Source organism: Pinus tabuliformis, chromosome 5_1 (assembly GCF_031772625.1).
Source record: "Pinus tabuliformis cultivar Carrire ecotype Pingquan chromosome 5_1, CPIR1, whole genome shotgun sequence".
In the NCBI taxonomy this organism is placed as follows: Eukaryota; Viridiplantae; Streptophyta; class Pinopsida; order Pinales; family Pinaceae; genus Pinus; species Pinus tabuliformis.
Window position 1 is genome coordinate 93,070,495 of NC_142305.1, and position 24,244 is coordinate 93,094,738.

Consider the following 24,244-nt stretch of genomic DNA (forward strand, 5'->3'; position numbering starts at 1 on the left):
TCAAAGTGTCAAGTAGTGGTTACAAATAGCTCAGGTTCTGTGAATTACATATGAAATGAGCATGGTAACTTTGTATCAGCTAACACAAGTGCTGCACAGCATTATATTCAATGATGGATACCCTAGTGCTTGGAATTAATAGCCTGCATGATTTAGGAATTTGGATTGAGAAAGCATATTTTCTCTAGTGGCTGCCTATATTAACTGTTTCGTTTGAAATTAGTGTTGAAGTGGTTCGTAGAAATAGCTTGGGTTGTGTAAATTATATATGAAATAAGCAGGCTAACTGGAATTAACTCCTACATGTGCCACACCTGTACCTGATATGTTTTGGGTGCATGGGTCTGCTGATTTGCATCTAAAATGCCTCTGATTGGAGGTGTTCACAAACTAGCACCTTTAATTAAATTAAAAAAATGATACTAGCCTATTGGCAACTAAGAGGGATGCCAATGTCACCTCACCAACGCTCTTAACCTTAGGGTGACTCTTCTCCAACTCATTGGGGGCTTCCCTAAGATAGGATTGCTAAACCCTAGGAAATAACAACTCAATGTTAAAATAAAGTGTGGCTTTAACAAACAAGTGTTTGATTAACTTCAGAAAATAAGATGGGTGAGTAGACTGAGATTTTCTTTCCCTATACACAAAAAGTCATTATACATTTCTTGGGCCAATTAGACAAATCTTTGAGGGAAAACTCAAGTGCCAAAACTATCTAAATGATGAAAATTTAAGCTCAAGCTAGTGATTTTTTTTTTGTTTTTTTGATTTTTTATTTTCAAATAATAATATACTAGGAAATTTGAAAAAGTTTTGAGTTTTGGAATTTTGATGAGGTGAGGATAAGACTTTCCTTGTGCCCTTCTAATTAACTCTTTCAGTGCAAGATTGTGGTTACAACCCTCCCTAAATCAGCCATTTTTATTTGGACAAGTAGTGAGTTTGAAGTGCTTGCGTAAGTCATCCCCAATCTTGTCTAAAACTTTCACCAGCGCCCAAATTCAACTAAGAGCAATTCCCTTTGTGGAATACCTCCAGCCAATGGATCAACTATGAAGCTAGGAGAGATCTAATCCTTTATGGAGGTACCCCCGATAACTGTTTGTCCAGAAATCAGATATTGATAACTGTAGTTGAACAAGGAGAAGGTGAGACCATTAATTCTTGTGGCATTTCATTCTGTTGAAAACTAGATGTTCTATATTGTAACAATTACGTACTACAAAACTTCTTTGTGCTGCAGTATTAGTTAAGCAATTGTAGATAGAACATAAATCAAATGCACAATAAAAGACAACCAAGAACAAAATGAGACAGAATTTATGTCCAAATGACTAGGGAAAAACCCACAACGGGAAAACCCAACTAAATTCTTCTTCTGTTAGAAATCAATTGTTCAACATAGAAACAAAATACAATGAGAGAATGAAGAAGTTCACTCAAATCTGAAAAAGATCTCTAATAACTGCAGAGGATGCAAACACTGAATCACTTTGGCTCACCAAGTTCTGCTCTTACTCTCCAAGTCTCTCTCTCACTCTCTCAATCCTTTGCTAGTCTCTCCAACTCTCTCTTTCACAAGTTTGAAGTCTCCTTTAACAATGCACAAGTAGTGATGAGATGAGATGATATGAGATACATATATTGGAGGAGCAACAAATTCTGGTCATAAAGGAGTAATACACATACCTTGAGGAAGAGTAACATATGCAATTTAAGGGAGGGTAACTCATGCCATTAAGAAGGTATGCATCAATGTTACTTGGGAGCAGGAGCGAAAGCAGGGAGTGGGAGCGACATTTTCAGAAGCTCCCAGATTGGGAGCAAATCCCGGAGCGGTTTTTTAAATATATATATATATATATGTATATATATATATATTATTTTTTTAATTTTTTAATTTTTGATACATATATGTCAACAAAAACATGTAGAATGATGAATTAGATATAAAAAACATAAAAAAACATAGATTGATCATTGAACCATATCACATCAATCATCTAGAAGTTATAATCTTCATCAACCATGTCCACAAGTTAGTAAAATACATATTACAACTACAACATATTGAGTCTCGTGAATCATGATTCATCAAATTCAATCTTAAAGTTTCAACTTCAAGCTTTCAAAATTGAAAATTCAATATATAACATTTATCATCATTGATCACCAAAGTTGTACTTGTAAGCTAAGTTTAACCATTACAAGAAATAATATCTTAGATATTTCTAAGTCCTAACTTCTAACTGTTAACATGAAATGAAATGTTATAAAATGAAACATGAATAATGAAATGAAATGAAACAACTTTAGTCTTTCACGAAGCATCATATTCATAATTCACAATCATTACCAATGAGTTATAATTGCCAACTTCAAACTTCAAATTTTCATTGTCACAGTCATATATTGTTTACAAAAAATATCATTATGATATGAAAGAGTCAAGAGTCAAGGACTCAAGACTCAACAGTTATGAAAACTAATAGAAACTAGAAAAGACAAGTAAACTATAAATCTACATGTGGCCCTTGCCACGAGAGTCTCCAAGAGTATAAGCAGGTCGTGGTGGTCTTGTAGGAGTCTCCCGCACAGACCGACGACCAGAACTAGAAGGCACATGCCCTCCACGTGAGGGTGTAGATGGAGGTGGTGACAACAAAGGAACAAGACTCGGAACTCGAGCACTGCTACTGGATGGTGGAGGTGGCATGGCTGCTGCAACTGCTTCATCTTCATCCCTTATAAGTTCCTCTTGCAGTTCTTCAAGATGTATAGTGCCATCCTCCAAATTGTCATCCTCTGGGTGATTGTTCCAAATTTTATATGTGGGATCCTCCTAAGCTCGATCACAATAATGGCTCAACAACCTCAAGTTGTAGTGCACATAAACCAAGCTTTCTGCTCGGTTTTCATTGAGTCTGTTTCTTTTCACATTATGTATGAAGCTGTAGGTGCTCCAACACCTCTCTGCAGAAGAAGTATTTACAGCCTGTGATAGAACTTTTTTTTGCCAATTTTGGCAAAAGTCCCTGGCCGCCATATGTTTCCCACCATGTGAGAGAATCAAATTTGTCTCTGTCTTCCATTGCATGGAAGTTACCAAACAAACCAGTGCCACTGAAGTATTTGCCTATTTCAAGGCGCACAATTGCACATTCTTCCCTGTCAAGTATCAACTTTTCTAATGCTTGCAAATATCCACTAGTTACCTCTGCATCTAAATGGGGTTTGGTCCTAATCCCACCCCCTGGTGCAGGTTGGCCCAACCAAGATGTAGAGTAGTATTTTGGCGTAAGAATATACGCCAAGCAATGTAGCGGAAGATTAAGTCTATTCCACCGTTCACACACACAATCATGAATCAGTTTGTACAAGTCGGGATCTCTGTTATGAACAATATCTTTTATTTGCCCCAACATGGTATCCATCTGCTCATAGTCATACACCTCGCCAATCACTGGTTTATCTGTAGCTGCAAACCAAATCATGTGATAAATGGGCTTGGTGAAATCCAATACTTGCCTGACACTTGTCCAAAACTGACCATCAAGAGCGGCCTCCTCCACCAGTTCAAAACCTCGCTTGTCAGCTGTATTTGTAGCCCTTTCCTTTAATACCTACCAATGTGGACTTGATACCATGCTAGCCAATGACTCTCTTACCTTCAAAAAGCCCCTGAAGGTGAGGTAACAACTACCAAATCTGGTCTTCGCAATCTTCAACAACTCCAATCTCGAGTGACTGCGGAAAAGGCCATGGGTATTGCTATGATATGTAATAAATTTTATCATTTGTTTGCCTTTCTTGTACAAATTACCAATCCATTTGTTTTGTGCATTTTTGTTCTTGACAACATCATGCATCAGAAGGTTCAATGTGTGAACCAAACATCCAGACCAAAATATGTTGGGGTATTTATCCTCAATAATTGCTCCTGCTGCCTTACAATTAGGAGCATTATCAGTGATGACTTGGATGACATTGTATGGTCCAATACAGTCAATTGTTTCAAGTAATGCTTCTGCAATGTTGATGGCGATCCTGAACTTGTCTGAGTAATCATGTGCAGTTAGAAAGATGGCACCACTAACAGACACAACAAGAACACTTATCAATGGCTTTCCTTTTACATTTTTCCATCCATCAAATACAATGGACACCCCATGGTCAGTCCAAGAACTTGTCATTCTATTCAAAGAATGTGATATTTTTGCTTTTTCATGATCAAGTCCAACGGTTCTTGCCTTGTCATACCCAGGGCTCTTGTATCCTTTAGGGGCATCATTTATGGCAGAAACCATTTCGTGCCAATAAGGTGAGTGAAGAAGATTGAATGGTATCCCACATGCATAGAGAAACCTGTAAACCTTTGAATCCACATCATTCCTACACCCCTCATCAAGGAAATCTGATATGGTTCTACGCCTTAAAGCTGATGACCCTGTGCCTCCATATCCACTACCTTGGGAGGATGCTGATGGAGTTCTTTGTGCTTGTGATTGTGAGCTTGGTTCAAAGAAACCCCTTGATTTTTTAGATTTGTATTGGGCTTCCTCTTCTTCCCTTATGTATTTGGCTCTATCTGCTGCTGACACCGTTGGACAAGTTTTGATTCCTATTTGTTTATCTCCATCCCATGGCCTTTTCCTGCAGAGGTGTTTTCTGGCACGGGTGTATGAACCTGTGTAATTATTGTTGCAATGGGGGTAATGAAATTTAGTGGTTCCACCCCCTCTCCCTGCTTCAGGCCTGTTAACATATTTCCACAATGGGGTTTGGTCTTGTTTAGTTTTTTGAGAGTCATGTTCACCCTCCTCCAACTCCTCCTCACTGGGGTTTTCATCAAATCTACTTTCTCCAGCTTCTTCATCCCCTCTTCATTTTGGCCCCTCTGTTTCCTACTCTCTAGCACCATAATAACCATAAAAGGGACCAAGAAGAAGAAAATGCCAAGAAATATAGCCAGGTCCATGATGTTTGATATTTGTAGGCTTTTGAATCTGCAAAATTTAATGGGAATGGGAATGGGAATATGAATGAGAAAATTAATTTAATTTATTTAGATTAATTAATTTAATTTAGATTCATGATTTTTTTACTAAATAAAGTTAATAAACTAAACTAAACTAAACAAAACAGTGAAACAGGAATCGCCGTTTAATCGGCAAAATCGCGAGTTTCAATCGGCGCGGCGGCTAAACGATCCGATCCAAAACGTTCCGAGTCAACTCGCGTTGACCGATTTTGAATCGTGGTCAACGCGAGTTTGACTCGCGATTCTGAAAAAAATCGCCGGTTCTGCGTTTTTTTGGCGAGTCCCGCCAGTTTTATTTTTTCTCGGGTTTCGGAATGGCGGGTAAATCGTATTTCGGGTTTCGGATTAGTATCGGGGCCGAGGTATTTCGGGTTTCACAGTTCGCTATCGACGCGAGGTATTTCGGGTTTGCTATCGACGCAGAGATTCAGTCTTCGACGCCGCCGGAGATTACGTGAGTTTCACTATCGAGTATCGACGCAGAGATTCGACGGATTGCTGAACGGTGAACCTGCGTGAGCCCGAACCTGCGTGGTTGATGAACGGTGAACCTGCGTGAACCTGTGAGAACGATGAACAAGGTATTCTCTGGAGTCTGTGAATAGTATGTATACTTTAGTCATGCTCCTACATATCCCGACAAAGATATTAAGTGGAATGGATTTGAAGTGAATTCTGTGGTTTTCCTCAATCGTTGGTGCTTTGACTTAATAAATATTGCTTCATAAATAGTCCTTCACTGGAATCTAGCAACAGAATCCTCATGTCTTCTATTTCTAATAACTTAAATTCTAAATTCTGATTTCAATCTATAGAGGACCTGCTTTTTACATCGCATGTATGTGATAAGTTACACAGGATATATATTTCGTGATTGATATTCTTTAGTCGAGGAGGAAAGTACTGTATTTACCATGTCGCCAGGCTGGGCTGAGTTTACTGTGAATTGCTAGTTTGGCTAGATTCCCTAACTCAAGTTGGTTTAACTGGGACCAGTTGATTTGGTCCATAATCAGCTAGACCTGGCCAAGTCTGGTCAAAGTGGTTAGAGCTGGGTTGATCTAATAAGTTCTAGAAAAACTTGGCTAAGTTTGGCAGGTCACACTGAATACAAGTGAAGTTTTTTAATAATCAACGATAAGCAATATAAGTGTGTTATGCATTCTCTCTGATTGCTTGATTTCTGTTATGCACTAACATGGCTTCAGTTTTAATAAAGGCTGAGACATAGTTCCTGCTGTATTTCAGATTTCTTACTGCAGAGCTGCCATACAGGTCTAGCTGAGGCCAAACTTTCATGGAACACACATATACAGTGGAAGCCTGAAGGAGATATTCCAATTTCCTACAGATTGGAGTACAGTACTAGCCCTGTCATCTTGTGTTATGATTTGTTGAAAGAGATATTCCAACTTTACAGACTGGCTAGGCTATTTTAAGTTTTTGGATGATTTTTAAATTTGATTTTTTGTTGTCTTTCACAGGAGCCACAAATTAAATAGAAGCCGGACTCCAAATCTTAACAGAAGCCACAAATTAAACACAAGTTCAAAGCAACAACAATGCCGAGAGAGCGAGACTTTGCTTGGGCTTATTGTGACAAGATTCCTGGAAAAGCCTTGCTCCTTTGTAAATTTTGCCAAAAGGAATGCAGTGGAGGCATTTATATATTCAAGTTCCACCTTGCAAAAATACCTGGCCATGATATAGGTATTTGCACCAAGGTTGACGAGAATGTCCAATACCAAGCAGCCTTGGCCCTTGAAATGTTAGAGCAGCATAATGCCAAGAAAGCAAAGCAAACTGCTGAAATAGGAAATGTTGGAGTTGATACTTTTTCTGTCACTAGCCCCATGTCACCTCAATCTGCTGAATCCTCAATGCCGTTCCCAAGTTTTCCACACATGCCTCCAAGGCCAAGTCAAACTCAAAGCTATGCCAGTCCTTCAACTCCTTCCTTGAACACTGGAGGTGGAAACATAAACACCTTTTTTGCTCCCCGCACAAAACCCGGTTCCCAACCTACCTTGGATGGCACTGGTTGGAAAAAAAATATCCATAGTCAGGCAAGGAAGGCCATTGCTAACTTTTGGTACTATTCTGACATACCTTTCCACTGTGCCAGAAGTCCTTATTGGCAAGCTATGATTGATGCAATTGCTAATGCAGGTCCAGGGTTCAAAGCCCCTACATCAGAGAGCCTTAGGATAGATATGTTGTTAGAGAGTGTTGAAGATGTCATGCTTGTGCTAGCTGAGTTTCGTTCATCATGGGTAGAAACAGGGTGCACCATCATGAGTGATGGATGGACAGATCAGAGGAATAGAACTTTAATAAATTTCCTTGTATCTTGTCCCGCAGGCACAATGTTTATCAAGTCAGTGGATGCTTCAGATAAGGTTAAGACTGCCCAACTTATCTGTGAAATGATGGAGGAAGTCGTTCAAGAAGTGGGAGAAGAAAATGTTGTACAAATTGTCACCGATAATGCAGCGAATTATATGGCTGCTGGTAGACTTTTTGAGATGAGGCACCCCACTATTTTTTGGACCTCTTGTGCTGCCCATTGCATAGATTTAATGCTTGAGGACATTGGTAAGCTTCATTGGATACATGAGGTTGTGGAGAAGGCAAAATCCATAACCAAATACCTATACAACCACACTATTGTCCTAAACACTATGAGAATATACACTGAAGGTAAAGAAATTGTTCGACCTGCAGTGACTAGATTTGCAATAAATTTCATATCTTTGCAATCTGTGGTTGAGCAAAAGATAAATCTGAAGAGGATGTTCTTGGGACCTGAGTGGATGGGATCTAAACATTCCAAGTCCCCTGAAGGCATCGAAATTGTTGCACTTGTGTTTAATGATGGCTTCTGGAAAGATGCTGAACAGATTATTGCTGTGACGGAGTCCCTTGTTAGAGTTCTCAGGTACTTTTAGTCTTTTAACTTTTTCATTTTTTAAATTTCATTTCAAGCTTCTTTTTATTTACAATGTTTCATATTTCTTTAAATTTGAATGCTTGAACTTTCAGGATGGTTGATGGTGACAAACTCGCTATGGGTTACATTTATGAGGCGATGGATCTCGCAAAGGAGGCCATCAAAAGAAGATATGGGGATGATGAGACAAAGTATATGCCTCTTTGGGACATTATAGATGCACGTTGGGATAGGCAATTGCATTCCCCCTTACATGCTGCTGGGTACTTCTTAAACCCACAATATTTTTATGATAAGAGCAAATTTAATGAGGATGGGGAGGTTGGCAGAGGACTTATGACATGCTTGGAGAGGTGCTTCCCTGATCCAGAACAACAAAATCGTGTCTTTTCCCAACTACAAGATTATAGGACACCATCTAAATTGTTTGCCTATACCAGTGCTATAAGACAAAGGTCAAAGATGTTGCCAGGTACCCAGCTTGAAGGCTTCATCAATTCATTAAATTTGTTTAAACTTTATTTTGTATGTTAAATGTTTTATTAAATTTTCTTTTCTTTTTAAGTTTTTACTATTTACTAATTTGGTACTTCTAGTCTTCTACTCACAAACCCTTACCACTTGCTAGGCCTTTGGTGGCAAAACTTTGGTAGTGATACGCCAGATTTGAAGAGATTTGCCATTCGAATCTTAAACCAAGCATGCAGTGCTTCAGGTTGTGAACGCAACTGGAGCATGTTTGAGAAAATACATTCTAAGAAGCGCAACCGATTGACACAAAAGCGCTTGAATGACCTTGTATTTGTCCATTACAATCTACGACTTCGCAACAAACAAATACAAGGTGAGATTCGAGAGCTTGAATTTGAAGGTTTCATAATCTAGTTCGTACTTTAAAAGTTTAAAGTTCAAACTTCAAAGTGAAATTTTAATTCACATTTCAATGTCTCATGATAATGACAGGTATTGATCATTCACCAATTGACCTTGAAGAGTTAGATTTGCAAGCTACAAATGCGGCAGAATGGGTTCAATTAGATGAGCCTCCTCTTTTCAGCCTTCATGACTTGGAGAACTTTGAGAGTCAAGCAAGCGAAGGAGCGGGAGGAATTGCTTCTAGTTCTCACTCTTAAGAGTCTTAGACTCTTAGTTGCTGATTTTTTTCTGATTAGTATGCAGTTTTTAACTTTTTTGTAAACTTTTAGAAGCATATGCTTCTAAGGAGTCAGGACTCAAGACTCAGTGCTTTGGATCATGTGTGGACTCATAACATATATGAGATACTTATTTATTCATGATATTTTGGACATCTATTGATATTATGCATTGTTTGGACATACCTTTACCCAATATTAATGAAAAATGGTTTTTTAAATTCAATATATGTGTATATTTTTATTTAATGAATTTGCCGATTTTTTCCCGATCCGATTAAAACTTTCGCTCTTTTGCCTCGCCGATTTATTGCCGATTCCGTGTCTGGTAACATTGAACTAAACTAACTAAACTAAACTAAATTACTACCTAACTAAGGTTTAAAATAATAAATTACTAAGTTACTAACCTCTTTGCTCCTCGGCGCTTACTCCTCGCTTCTCCTCGATCCTTTGCTCTTGCTCTCTAGCTTCTACTCAACTCATTCAAGTGATAATGAATTTTTTTTGCCCCCAAATGATTTTAAAACATAATTTTTTTTAAATTAATATATATATATATATATATATATATATATATATATATATATATATATATATATATTTTTTTTTTTTTTTGTTTGCGTCCGCGATTTTTTTCCGCGCGGAACGCTCCCGGCATCACTCGAATCGCTCTCGGAGCAAAAATTTAACGCTCGGGAGCTCCCGAGCTGTAATTTTCGCTCCAGGAGTGACTTTCCCGATTTTGGCAGGGAGCACAAATTTTTTTATCGGGAGCGCACTCCCGACCCGCTCCCGCCCGGTGCGCGGATTGGGAGCGGGTTCGAAAGGGGGGGTGCGCTCCTCCACAACTCTGGTACGCATGCTTTTTTAATTGTAACTCATGCCATTAAGGAGTTATGCATGCCTTTGTAACTCATGCCATTAAGGAGAGAATATAACATATGCATTAAAGAGTGCATAAGAGGAATATTTTATGACATGCTTTAATGAGTGTGTAAGAAGAATATGCCATGCTTTTAATGAGTGCGTAAGAGAGAGTGTAACATATGCATTAATTGAGGGGAGTTACATATGACATGATTGAGTCCCATGATTGAGTGACTTGAATTTCTTTTTGATAATAATATAATAATATCATAAAGAGGATAATAATAATAATAATAATGATTAAGTTGAGATTGGACTATTAGGATTGATTAATGATAAGTTAAGTGATTTTCCATCAACTATACTTGAATTACCAATTGATGCAAGGCGATTTACTATTTTTGGAAAGTCACTAGAATTGTTAGAAATGAGATTTAATGCAAGGAGATTCATCTCTTAGCTGCCAATTTTCAACACATTCTTAGGGTTGAATTTGAAATATTATTACAATTGGGTATTTCATTTCTGTCCAACCAAATACAGAAAATAAACACTCAACAAATGTGCCTCGAGGGAAGCATTTCTCCAGTCCTTGGGGCATAATTTCCAGCACATAACAGATCTGAAAATTTTCTATTAGAAAAGACTTATCACAATTCCGTCTTTATGTTTATCAAATCACTTAACAAAATCTGCTCATTGTTATATAAAATCAACATGCATAAGTATCTTTAAAAACTACTCATCATCACGAGAAGATAAGCTGAAAATCAAATTTCTAATTCCAAAAAGGCTGGACAACAAAACATGCTTCATTTATAAATAAAATGAAATTACAAGTGCATACTAACAACTTAATACAAGTTGGTACAGGTCATTTTCTCCAAATCGTAGGTTGGGCATCTACCATAAATAACAAACCCTAGCCATGAATTCCTCCTAAATTGTTGATGTTTGTAGCTCGGGTAGGTGATTCTGCACAAGCCCAAGTGTCTAGGCATGCAAAAGTCACTCAAATTCTCCTTAGGACCCTTTCTCAAGTATGAATAAGTTGCTATTGTAACTTAGGCTTAGTCTTGTTACCACAAAACCTAGCAGGCCTTAGAGAGGGCAATCCTATAGGACAAAAGCTAGAATAAGTGCTAACAATTGGACAATGGCCCATTGTCACCACAACCAAGGTCCCCTACTCTTTACCGACTTTCACAAATGGGAGGAGTCTCGATAAGATGATAATCACCTTTAACTGATATTCTAGGTATAGGGAACAAAGTAATCAAGCTAGAGCTCATTCAGAAGAGAGGTTCAATAAATGTACAAGAATTCAAAGAAGCAAATCACTCTCTCAGGAAAGCCCTAGAAAATAAGGTACAAAACCCAATGTTTTGAGGTTTTTTGGTGGTAATAGGTATTCACAAGGTCACGGCTTGAGAGAGGTCTTCTTGAAATATACTTCAACAAATACTAAGCTCATACAACCTTCAAAGAAGTCCCCAAGTTGGGAGAGAAGAAACTAGGGTTTCTCTCTTGGAGAAACATCTAGGGCAAGAGATTTTATGGATGAAACTCGAGTGGATGCCCACCAAAATTAGAGAATTTCTCGCCTAGACCCTAAGCTTGATGTTTAGGCTCTTGATTCCCCAAAAATCTCCTCCGTAAAATTTCGTTGCAAGCCTTAGATTTTCTCCTGAGCATTAAAGGACTGAATTTTAAGAGGAAAAATTATGGATGAAAAGTAGATATGACCACCAAGGCCTTTAATTAGTGCCTTGTCCATTGGGCATATGGAGTCTTAGGATGTTCAAGATGAGCTAAATAATCTCTAAGGAGGCTTAAAAATGATGCCCTAGGTACCACGTTTAAGCATTTACCCACTTCAAAGATAATGGAATTTCATGGAGAGTTCAAAAATTTCCTCCTCTAGGAACATTCATTACATGCCACATTGAATAACATATGCAATACTCAACTAGAAAGCCTTTCAAAATTAATTTTCAATAATTAGGGCACAATTAACACATTCTAGAGGCAACAATTCTATACTTAAACAAATTCAAGAGAAAGGTTCCATCAACATTAAGCACTTACACGATGACATGTAATATATCCATCTAAGATCCAAGGAATATCTCCAAAGAAGAAATCTGAATTAGCTCCAAATGTCAAAATGCATTCCAAAATATTCTCCAATAGCCAAAGAAACAAGTGCGAGTTCTTCCTAAGAGATCCAATCCAAGTGTGATGATGATGAAAGATTAGAAATGATCTCTCTTATTTTTATGTGTCTAACTAGGTTGAATTATGGCTTCTAGCCCCTTACTTAACATTATAAAAGAGGGCAAGATACATCCCTTGGTCACAAGCTGACCAAGTAGCTTTACAAAATATGAAGTAGCCATCCAAATGAAAGGCGAAATGATGATGTCAAGTTGATGTAGGGTCGTTGCAAGGCAACATTGAGTCCTTTTTGTGCCAAAATGTGTGAGAGGGCTCCATAAATCTCAAACAAGGGGATGGCCCCTCAATCTCCATGTAAATCATCATGTGAGCCCCAATTTGTGTTTGGGGCACAAAAACTGGTCCCATGGGTCTCTTGATGGTAGAATATCTTGTAATGCTCTAATACTGAGGGTTCTAATGATGGTGCCTGCCCTCCCTTCTCTCAAGGAGTGAGACAAACCTCCACTGGGCCTTGGATTAGCTGCCACACCACGTGGTAAATGCTAAGCCGAGTGGGGCACATTGGTCCAAGTGCATCATCTCATGAATAGTGTAGGGCAATGAAAAAAATATTGAGGGTGTTGAAGGTTCCCTTGGCGTGGAATGATGCTCTGCACATGATGGGAGTCCCATGGTTCTCAACGCTTCACTTGGGGGTGTGAATATGATCCTCTGGTGGACTTGGGCCTCAATTAAGTTTTCCAGCCCATGGTGAGACCCCTTGCCAATTACATATAATATCCAGTGCTGCCTCGTCACCATTAGGTATGATAATTCGTTAGTGTATCTAAATGAACCATGCTTGCTAATCAATGGAATATTGAGTCTTCATATAGGCCTTCCCTTCAAAATCCTAGGTCTTTGATCTCTAAGTAGTGTTACCTCCTTGGGTAGGAGTGGTTAAACAATCCTATTAGGTGTTCCTAGCTCCCAAGGGGAAAGACAAGTCCTCATGACATACTTCAATTGATAGGTGGCACATGAATGATGATGAAGTGGATGGTGTCACAGGGGTCTCAAGGTCAAATGCCATGGGTTCAAGGGTGGCAATGATGTGGGATGTCACATGTTGGGTGTATAGATGTAGTAGGGAGAAATTGTGGATACATGAGTTACCTCTGCCTTTGTTTTTCCACCATTTTTTATTTACCTTTTTCCTTTTTTTGATTTTTCTTTGTCTTACCGCTCGGGGCTCTAGCAAATGAGACCATGATGTGTATGATGTGAAGCGGTTATTGCCCCCTTAAGGTGGGATAGTTTATCGCCCACCAGGGGTTGGGACGTGCATCGGATCCTTAATGATGTAGGCACTCATGAGCCCTAAGAACCAAGGTGATGGCCATGATAAAGGGGTAGACCTCTGTGAAAATTCCAACTACTGAAGGAACCCGTACTGCAGCAAATCTGAATCTACTTCACCTACTTGATTTTTTAACTTACATTATCAAGTTATTCTTCTAAATACTGAAGCAAATTACTTCTGCAACCTACACTAATTAAATGTTTGATCTCATGAAACAGAAAACAAAGCAAAGAACAAGATACATAGGACACACTTATTTTTGGACACAATAGTCCCTAAAAAAATCCAATGCGGGAAAACTGGTGCAACAGTGCAGAGGGTTGATTATTATGCAAGAGAAATAACTCAATACAAATCTAGGATGCTCATCTAGCAATTATTTACAGAGAAAATACTGGTGGAAAATCTGAGTGAGTTTTACCTCACTTCATCCAACAGAATTCCAATTGATCCGACACAAGATTGGCTAACCTCGACTATTTCTGTGTTGGCTCTTCGTCAGCCCTATGTCACCTTCTCTGCCCTCTGTGTCAACTCTCTCGGCTGTTTCGGCAGTTCTCAACAATTCTCGACAGTTTCGACTGTTCCAACAATTCTAGATTCTGCGTGATAGGTAGCTTTTTTGCATTAGCTCTCTCAGTTACTGCGCTGCCTCTGCGTCAGCTCTCTCGGCAGTTCCAACAGTTCTCGACAGTTTCGGTTGTTTCAACAGTTTCTAGCAGTTCCCGACAATTTCAGTTGTTTCGACAATTTTGGATTCTATGTGACAGACAACTTTTTTGTGTTAGCTCTCTCGGCTACCGTGCCGCCTCTTTGCAAGCTATCTTCCCCTCTCTATTTTGTATTTTCCGGAAAGTCCTTCTCCCAGAGTCTCTCTGCCTCTTAGTTGCATGATCTCCCCAATTGATTTTCCTCCTGGAAACTTCTCACATTAGAAAATTGATTTCCTCAATCTCTTTGTGTGTGTTTCTAAATGAATCCCAAACTTCCATTTTATACTTTTCCTATTGAGTCTTCAACGACCGAGATTAAGTCTCTAATCAACGACTAAGATTAAAACATGACTTGATCTGCCTTCTAGATCATTCTCACCATATTTTGATTAATACCCATTAATATTTTAATTTCCCTAAGTTTAGACTTAGGAGCTCCATTAAAAATATTAATTATTTTAATAAAATATAATACGGGTGGAATTTCACCAAATGGTTTGTAGGGTCTTTAAGAAAGTGCTCTAGCAACAATGTCCACCTACATGCTGCTCTGTTTCTGAAGCACCTCCTTTCTACACTGCATCTGCCACCAACAATGTGCTATTGCTGTTACTGTACTGCTGCCCATGACACTGCCACTGCCACTGCCACTGCTGCATCTGTACTATAGCTCCCTCTCAATATGCTGCATTTGTTATATTGCTAGCATTGCCACTGCTGCATCTGTACTATAGCTCCCTCTCAATATACCGCATTAGCTATGCTGCTAGCACTGGCATTGCTGACACTGCATCCGTACTGCAACTCAGTTGCTGAGAGAAACATCCAAAATTGACTGAACTTAACTGTGTTCATCACGATACAATGAATGTTGGAATCTGACTGCTACTATTCTCTGACCCTATGAATCTTCTGTGTTGGTGCCGACTTCTTCATTGTGCCATCTACACTACTGCCAACCTTGCTCTACGTTGATCAGTGGTTGGTCCCAAGCTATTGCATCTGTCCTCCAAACAATCCACTGCATCATCTGACACTAAGTCCATCTTGCTATTGTAGAATCTTGGGCTCCTGTAGCAAAGGAATTGATCCAAGAGGTGGACTCCTCAAGGGTCCTGTCCACATGTAGTCCTCCCGACTACAGCTCAATATCGCTCCATCTCCCTCCTGGAGATGCGTGGGCACTCATGGCAAAGTCATTCTTCTCAATCTTTGTTGAAGCAGGCTTAGGATCATGTTTCTCATCCTTATCCTTTTTCTGCAAAGGACATTGCGATACATAGTGGCCCATTTCACCACAACTGAAACATTTCACCTTCGAAATGTCCTTCTTTCGCTTCGGCGTTTGCTGTCCCTTCGATGCTAGAGCTGTGTTTTCCTTCTCCGCCTTTGCCTTTGAGCCACTACCACTACTGTTTCCCTTCTCCTCCTTTGTCTTTGAGCCACTCCCACTACTGCCACTGAGGTTGACCTTCACTAGGTCCCTCCTTAACTCCTCCTATTGAAGAGCCGCCCACATCTCCTCCCATGAAGGTAGTTTTTCTCTACCCAATATGCTTTGGACGAAAACTTTCCAGTCATCTGAGACTCCATTCAGGGCTATCCTCACCATTGCGGTTGGCTGAGGAGTGGACCCCATTGCAACAAGCTGGCCTCTAGTGTCCTGAAGACGTTGAAGATAGAGGTTCACCCCTTCTCCTTTCTACATCAAAGAACACTGCAACTTCTGCTCCAAATACATCTTCTGCTGTTTGGAAGAACCTTCATACAGAGAAGACAAGGCTTCCCACATCTCTCGTGTTGTATCCTTGCCCTGCAAGTGTGAGACCACATGATCTCGAACTCCATCAGGAATGAGCCTCTTTGCCTTCCCTTGCTTTGCCTTGTACTTCTTCTTCTGATCGTTGTCAGCAGGAACAACTGCAACACTTTTGACGTAGGCCTTGAGATCATATTCCTCCAGAACGACTAGTATTTTGGTCTTGCATATGACATAGTTGGAGGTACCTTCCAAGCTGTCCCGATCTTTGAGCCCATGCGATGCCATCTCACCCAACTGTCGCACTGACTCCTCTAGTCACTGCTTAGCACTTCTCAGTTGCTCAGCAAGTGAGAAATTCAAACTTTTCAACAGAAAGTTCTCTGAGGAGAAAATTTCCCTTCCACGTGTTTTCGTTCTTTTCCAGCAGATTTCTGCCCCAACAGAAACTACGCCCTTCATGCACTGCGCTGAGGCTTTGCGTCATTCCCTCTGCCTCTGCAAACTCACGAACTCGAAATCGTACCTCTCTGTCGTCTCACTCATAGAGGGATTTCCTTAGATCTGTTTCCTGGCAAGGACTACGTAATCCCTTCAAGGGGATTCAAATTGTTGCCAAGTGTAGCTTTTGACCTCACTGCTCAGCACTGGATCTGCTCTTCCTGTTTCAAAATCAATCCTCTGATACCATTTGTTGTAATCACAATTGTCGTTACACCAAAACCCACAGTTGTTAGTAAACAAACTATTGACTAGAGTTAACAAGTCCATGAGAGGCGGTAAAGCCATGTCCCAAAACACACGAGGCCAATGCCCTACAATCTCCCCTTGCGCGAGTCGGGTGTGATTCAAACTCGAGATGTTTGACTTTGATACCATGTGAAAATTCCAACTATTGAAGGAACCCCTACTGCGGAAAATTTGAATCTACTTCACCTATTTGATTTGTTAACATACATTATCAAGTTATTCTTCTGAATATTGAAGCAAATTACTTCTGCAGCCTACACTAATTAAATGTTCGATCTCATGAAACAGAAAACAGAGCAAAGAACAAGATACATAGGACACACTTATTTTTGGACACAATAGTCCCCGGAAAAGCCTTCAATGGCCGAGATTAAGGCGATGGCTAAGATTAAAACATGACTTGATCTGCCTTCTATATCATTCTCACCCAAATTTTGATTAATAACCATTAATATTTTAATTTCGCTAAGTTTAGACTTGGGAACTCCATTAAAAATATTAATTATTTTAATAAATTACAATCCAAGTGGAATTTCACCAAACAATTCCTGGGTTTTTAGAACTCATGTGCCTTGGCCCCTTCACCAATTTTCAAGGCTAGAGCACTTCTGATGCTACTAAAAACTAACAAGCTCATGTTTGGATTTTGCCCACGTGCTATATTAAATGTCTTGACCATCTTTTGTATTTTATAGAGCAACTGTGAAAATTCCTATGCTCAAGGAACCCCTACTGCAGCAAAACTGAATTTACTTCTCCTACTTATTTTAATATACATTATCAAGTTATTTTCTGAAAAATACTGAAGTAAATTACTTCTGCAACCTACACCAATTTAATTTGATTACGTGAAACAAGAAACTGAGCAAAGAACAAGATACATAAGACACCATTATTTTTGGATAAAACAATCCGTGGAAAAACCCAATGCGGGAAAATCGGTGCAACAACTCTGAGTGTTTTATATTATTAAGCAGTAGTTCTGAATACAACGTTGGATGCCCTCCAGAGTCCAGACAATCTAGTTACAAAGAAAAATATATTGGCGGAAAACTAAGTGAGATTACCTCACTTCACCCAACAGTTCCGGATTTTTACGTGAAGCAAGCTTCCCTTCTGCATTGGCCCTTCTGGCTTTGCATCAAGCCTGTGTGGGCCCAAACTGGCCCAACGTCAGTCCCTTTAGGTGTTATGCTACAACCACTGCTAGCTCTTCGCCTCTCTGCCCAGTATTCCTGAACTATCCCTGCCCCTCTACTGCAAAATGATCGCTTAGTTTGAATTTCTCAGCTTCCAAGCCCTAGAAATTTTGAACTCTAGATCAATTCTTTCTCTCGGTGTGTTCCTGAATGAATCTCAAGCCTTCTTCTTATACTTTTCTCGTTGAGACTTCAACGACCGAGATTAAGTCTCTAATCAATGGCTAAGATTAAAAACTTGACTTGATCCGCTTTCTAGAACATTCTCACCCATATTTTGATTAATATCCATTAATACTTTAATTTTCCTAAGTTTGGACTTAGGAACCCCATAAAAATATTAATTATTTTAATAAAATACAATTCGGGTGGAATTTCACCACACGATTTTTGGGTTCTTTAGAACTCATGTGTCTTAGCCTCTCCACCAATTTCCATGGCTAGAGCACATTTGATATTAGCAAAAACTAACAAAATGCTGCATCTACTATGTTATTAGCACTGCCACTGCTAACACTGCATTCGTACTGCAACTCTATTGCTGAGAGAAGCAACTGAAAAACACCCAAAATTACTGAACTAACTATGTTAAACATAATACCATGTGAATGTTGGAATCTGACTGCTACTAGTTTCTGACCCTCTAAATCTTCTGCGTTGCTGCTGCCTTCTGCACTGCTGCCAACCTTACTCTGCGCTGATCAGTGTTTGGTCTTAGGCTACTGCATCTGTCTCTCCAACCAACCCACTGCATCATCTGACACTAATTCCATCTCACTATTGTTGAATTTTGGGCTCCCATAGCAAGGAATTGATCTAAGAGGTTGGTTCCTCAAGGATCCTGCCCACATGTAGTTTTCCCGACTACAATTCTATATCGCCCCATTTCCCTCCTAGAGATGCGTGGGCATTCGTGGCAAACTCATCTTCGTCAATTTTTTCTGGAGCAACCTTAGGATCATGTTTCTCATCCTTATCCTTTTGCTTCAAAGGGCACTGGGATGCAAAGTGGCCCTTCTCGCCACATCTGAAACATTTCACCTTCGAAATGTCCTCCTTCCGCTTCTGCTTCTGCTATCCCTTTGATGCTAGAGTTGCATTCTCCTCCTCCTTCTTGGTCTTCATGCCACTCCCACTATTGCCATTGAGGTTGACCTTCACCAGATCCCTCCTTAATTCTTCTTGTTGAAGGGTTGTCCACATCTCCTCCCATGAAGGTAGTCTTTCTCTGCCCAATATACATTGGACGAAGACTTGCCATTCATCCGAGACTCCATTTAGGGCTATCCTTACCATCACGATAAACTGAGTAGACCCCACTGTAGCAAGCTAGTCTCTGGTGCCCTGAAGACGTTGAAGATATGAGTTAACCCCTTCTCCTTTTTGCGTCAATGTCTGCTGCAACTTTTGTTCTAAGTACATCTTCCACTGTTCGGAAGAACCTTCATACAGTGAAGACAAAGAGTTCCACATTTCTCGGGCTGTATCTTTGCCCTGCAAGTGTGAGACCACACGATCTCGAACTCCATCGAGTATGTACCTCTTCGCCTTTGCCTGCTCAACCTTGTACTTCTTTTGATCATTGTTCGCAGGAACAACCACAACACTCTTGACGTAAGCGTCGAGATCGTACTCCTCCTGAACAGCTAAGATTATGGTCTTCGATATGCCATAGTTGGAAGCTCCTTCCAACTTGTCTTGATCTCTGAGCCCATGTGATGCCATCTCACCCAAATTGTCGAATTAACTCTAGTCATTGCGCAACACTGGTCTATTGCCCGACAAGTGAAAAATTCAAACTTTTGGCGAGAAAAGTCCTTTGAGGAGAAAATTCCCCTTCTATGTGTCTTCGCTCTTTTCTGACGGATTTCTGCGCTTGCAGAAACTGTGCCCTTCAAGCATTGCATTGAGGTTTTGCATCAGTCCCTCTGCCTCTGCAAGCTCATGAACTGGAAATCGTACCTCTCTGTTGACTCTCTAAGAGAGAGATTTCCTCGGAATCTCTGCTTTTCCAGCAAGGATTGCGTAATCCCTTCAAGGGGATTCGAATTGTTGCCAAATGCAGCTATTGGCCTCTCTGCTCAGCGTTGGATTTGCTCTTCCTGTTTCAAAATCAATGCTCTGATACCATGTAAAAATTCCTATACTCAAGGAACCCCTACTGCAGCAAAACTGAATTTACTTCTCCTACTTGATTTTGATATACACTATCAAGTTATTTTTTGAAAAACACTGAAGTAAATAACTTCTGCAACCTACATCAATTTAATTTGATTACATGAAACAAGGAACTGGGCAAAGAACAAGATACATAGGACACCGTTATTTTTGGACAAAATAGTCCATGGAAAAACCTAATGCAAGAAAACCGGTGCAACAACTCTGAGGGTTTTATATTATTAAGTAGTAAATCTGAATACAATATTGGATGCCCTCCCGCAATCCAGTTATAGAGAAAAATATAATGGCGAAAAACTGAGTGAGATTACCTCACTTCACCCGACAATTTCCAGTTGATCCGGTAGTAGAACTGGCAAAGGTTCTGCATCGACCCTGCGCTGTCTTTTCTGCCTCTTGGAGCTTCTGTGTTAGCCTCTCCCGGTTGTTTTGGCAGCTCTCCAACAGTGTCAAATTTCTGCGTGAAGGTAGCTTCCTTTTTGCACTGACGCTTCTGGCTCCGCGTCAAGCTTGCATGGGCCCAAGCTAGCCCAACGTCAGTCCTTCTAGGTGCTACGCTGCCTTCATTGGTGGCTCTCCACCTCTCTGCCTAGTATTCCTGAACTATCCCAGCCCTTTGCTGCAGAATGATCACTTAGTTCAAATTTCTCAGCTTGCAAGCCCCAGATATTTTGAAATCTAGATTAATTCATTTTCTCGGTGTGTTCTTGAATGAACCCCAAGCCTCCTTCTTATACTTTTTTCGTTGAGACTTCAACAACCAAGTTCAAGTCTCTAATCAACGTCTAAGATTAAAAACTTGACTTGATCCACTTTCTAAAACATTCCCACCCATATTTTGATTAATATCCATTAATACTTTAATTTTTCTAAGTTTAGACTTAGGAACCCCATTAAAAATATTAATTATTTCAATATAATACAATCTTGGTGGAATTTCACCAAACGGTTTCTGGGTTCTTTAGAACTCATGTGCCTTAGCCTCTCCACCAATTTTCATCGCCAAAGCACATCCAATGCTACCAAAAACTAGCAACAACCTCTATCTACGTAAACATGACAACAATGGTTCAGGAAATTAACACATGGTGTTGTGGACCATCAAGATAGTTTGTTGTGTTAGTTTTTGTAGCATCGGATAGTGTTCTAGTCTTGAAACTTTGTGGAGAGACTAGAACACATGAATTGTCCAAAACTCAGAAATCGTTTATGGAAATTCCACCTAGAGATAGCTCAATTAAATTAATTGACCATCACTAAAATTTTTCTAAGTCGAACTTAGGAAAAATGGTTAATTAATAGTAATTAATTGAGAAAGGTGAGAATTCCCAAGAAACTCACATGGATCAACTTGGAGATGATCTGAACCATCGATTAAGTTTTAATTGTAGCGATTGGAGTCCCAACTGGATATTATAAGAAGAGGTTGATGGGCAGATGGTGAAAGACACTTGGAGAGTGAGTTTCCTTGGGTTGTTGGATTTTCCAAAGAAGTAGCATTTTGTCAGAAGAGTTTGAGCCAAAGAGGGGACGCAGAGACAAAGGGGCATAGACAGTGAGTCTAGAGGAAGTCTTCTAGTTCTAGAGATTCAACTACAGGAGGACCGAGTTTCCGAAGAGGGTTTGCGCAAGGGTTGCATAGAAGCGTCAAAGTCAGAGTTCGATTTGGCCAGTCAGAGGGTCGATTTAGTTGCTGGAGGCCGAGAGAATTTCCGGAAGGGACTAGCGTGTCATTCTCAGAGGCTGAGTTGGGAAGACAACTTGATCATTTGAAGTTTCCAAGCAAAGCGTAAAAGAGAATGCACAAGTGTGACGTAGAAGTTGACACGGTTTCGTGGAGACCATAAAGTGCCAATTTTGGAGCTGGATCAATGCTGGGTGAGGCAAAATTTCTCTCACTAATTTTTGTGGCTAGTTTCTCTTGTAGGGGATTGCTAGTTTTGGGCATCTAGTTGTACTCAAAATTTCTCACTGCTGCATAATAATAAAACCCTCTACGGTTGCATTGGTTTTTTTTAGTATAATTGTCCAAAAATAATTGCCATTTTTATGTGTGTGTGCTAGTAATTTCTTAGTTTCTAGTTTATTTTCTGTAATGTTTTATTCAGGAAGAAATTGCAGTGTGAAAATTTCATTATTTTGCCATAAACAAAATAAACTGCATCATTAATTTATCAGATAGAAGAAATATTTCCAGTCGTTGCATTTTGAGGGAATTTTCACATGGTATTAGAGCACAGTTGATCAGATAGGAAGCGCAGAGGCGAAAGGAAAAAATCATCCAGATCTAGAGGGAATCTGGCAATTTGATTTCCATATTTGTGCAAACGCTGGCTAGGTAGTTTGAACTATTGGGCAGAGAGTTCGATTTTTCTGGTGCAGGTGGCAGAAAAATTTGCATACCTAGTAGTAGTTCCATCAGGTAGTGGTAAAGCCGAGAAGAAATTCTGGAGAAGCTTGTTGATCTAAAGATGATCCGAGGTTGTCATTGATGTCAGCCAAGCAACACCAAGGATGACCCTGAACTTCCATGGCACATTGGGCATCATCACTCATGGTTTCTTGTCTCATAAGCATTATATGAATACTCTACTCAAAAATATCTTTCTATCGGTATATAGCTCTCCTCGTAATTCCTCACAGTTTGTAAGTTATTCAATATTGAAGTTAGTAACCCCAATTAGTGGGCTAAAACCCCATGGGGTTGTGGCATGGCATTTATCATTGATTTTGGTCATTGAATAGTCAATAATTAATAATTTTTTAAGCTCCTAAAATCCCTCCAACATTCTCTATAGAAGCCCCTCTCAACTCTATAAAAAGAAAGCTCATATATCCTCCAAAAGTAGTGATTGTGGCATTTTCGCTATAACTTTATTTCTGCGAAGTCTTAGATGTTGAAATTAAAACCCATTTGAGCCGAAACCCTGATGAATGTCGTGACCGAATTTTAGATCTTGGTTCGCTATATCTTTGGAGATATGATCTGTGGAAGTTAGGGTTTTTGCAGGCTCCCGAATTTCATCTCAAAGAGGTGACCTTGGGAAAATTGTGATAACTCTCTCTCTAAGGAGCGGAATGGAACTCTGTAAAAAGTATTAGATAGTGCACGAACTGTAGTTTTATGTGTATCAATTTCAAAGCCGAAGGAGGAAACAGTGACGTGTGGCACCCATACAAGTTCTCTCTATTGAACTAGTCCATAATTATGTCATTATGAGAGATTGGGCATAACTTTGCTTTGAAGAATCCAAATCGGGTCAGACCTGTGGCATTGGAAAGAAGACTCAGAGGGCTACTACATAACCGAAGATCACATATTGGGAATTTGAAATCACAGAGATACATTAGATTCAATATGGTGCTCCTAGAAGGGAAGTAAAGAAAACTAGATCAAGTGTTGTCAAGGGGTGCAGAGGACCAAACTTTCTAGGGAAGCAAAGAGCAAGGTGCAGCAAAATGATGCAGCAGAGGTAAGCTCCAGGTAAGTATCTTTTGTATATGCATGATCATCTCTTAATTGCATTAGGTTCTTTGTATTCTAATTTGTTGTTTTTGTTTAGCACTAACATATGCTCTAAGGTAAGTTTTGCTATTATCATGTCATGGGTATTTCCTTGAAGACATTTTGGAGGTATTATATCTTCATCAAGAGAAAACTTAATGTATAATCTAAAGTTTTGAAGAGTGAGAATGGGTAGCATGACAAGAGCAACAATCAAGGTGTAGAACAATAGCAAGAAGTTCACCACATGAAGTCTTCAAGTAGGCAGCAATGCATACAATCATTGTAAAAGCATCATTGTACAGAGTCATTGTAAAAGCATCATTGTAAAAGTTGTACAAGTGTCTATCTGCCAAGAGTTGAAGAGGCAGTGTTGGGAGGTCTAGGATCATCATTAGGTGGTTGTGTCATAGTTGGGGTTATGGTCTAGTGTGTCTTCTTCTTCTACATCATTCTATATCGTTGTAAAGTGGACCATTTTCCCTAGTACGAGAGTCTATTCTTCTTTTATTCTCCTATAGGGTGGCAGGGTGGTGCTAGGCTGGTGCATGAAGTTACCAATAGGTTCAAGCCTGTGAAAACTTCAGGGTGGTAGGGTG

At 39.7% G+C, this 24,244-nt stretch overlaps 2 protein-coding genes across 3 annotated transcripts in view; both read left to right on the forward strand.

Moving 5' to 3' along the window:
• The window catches only part of LOC149163603 (uncharacterized), a 373,003-nt gene that overhangs the window by 314,695 nt on the left and 34,064 nt on the right, over positions 1 to 24,244 (forward strand). The window lies entirely within an intron of this gene.
• LOC149163604 (uncharacterized) lies at positions 5,359 to 9,167 on the forward strand. The gene is made up of 3 exons (XM_089432491.1): positions 5,359 to 5,498; positions 8,591 to 8,838; positions 8,958 to 9,167. The coding sequence occupies exons 1-3, from the start codon at positions 5,359 to 5,361 to the stop codon at positions 9,125 to 9,127; spliced, it is 558 nt and encodes a 185-aa protein (XP_089288617.1). The 3' UTR covers positions 9,128 to 9,167.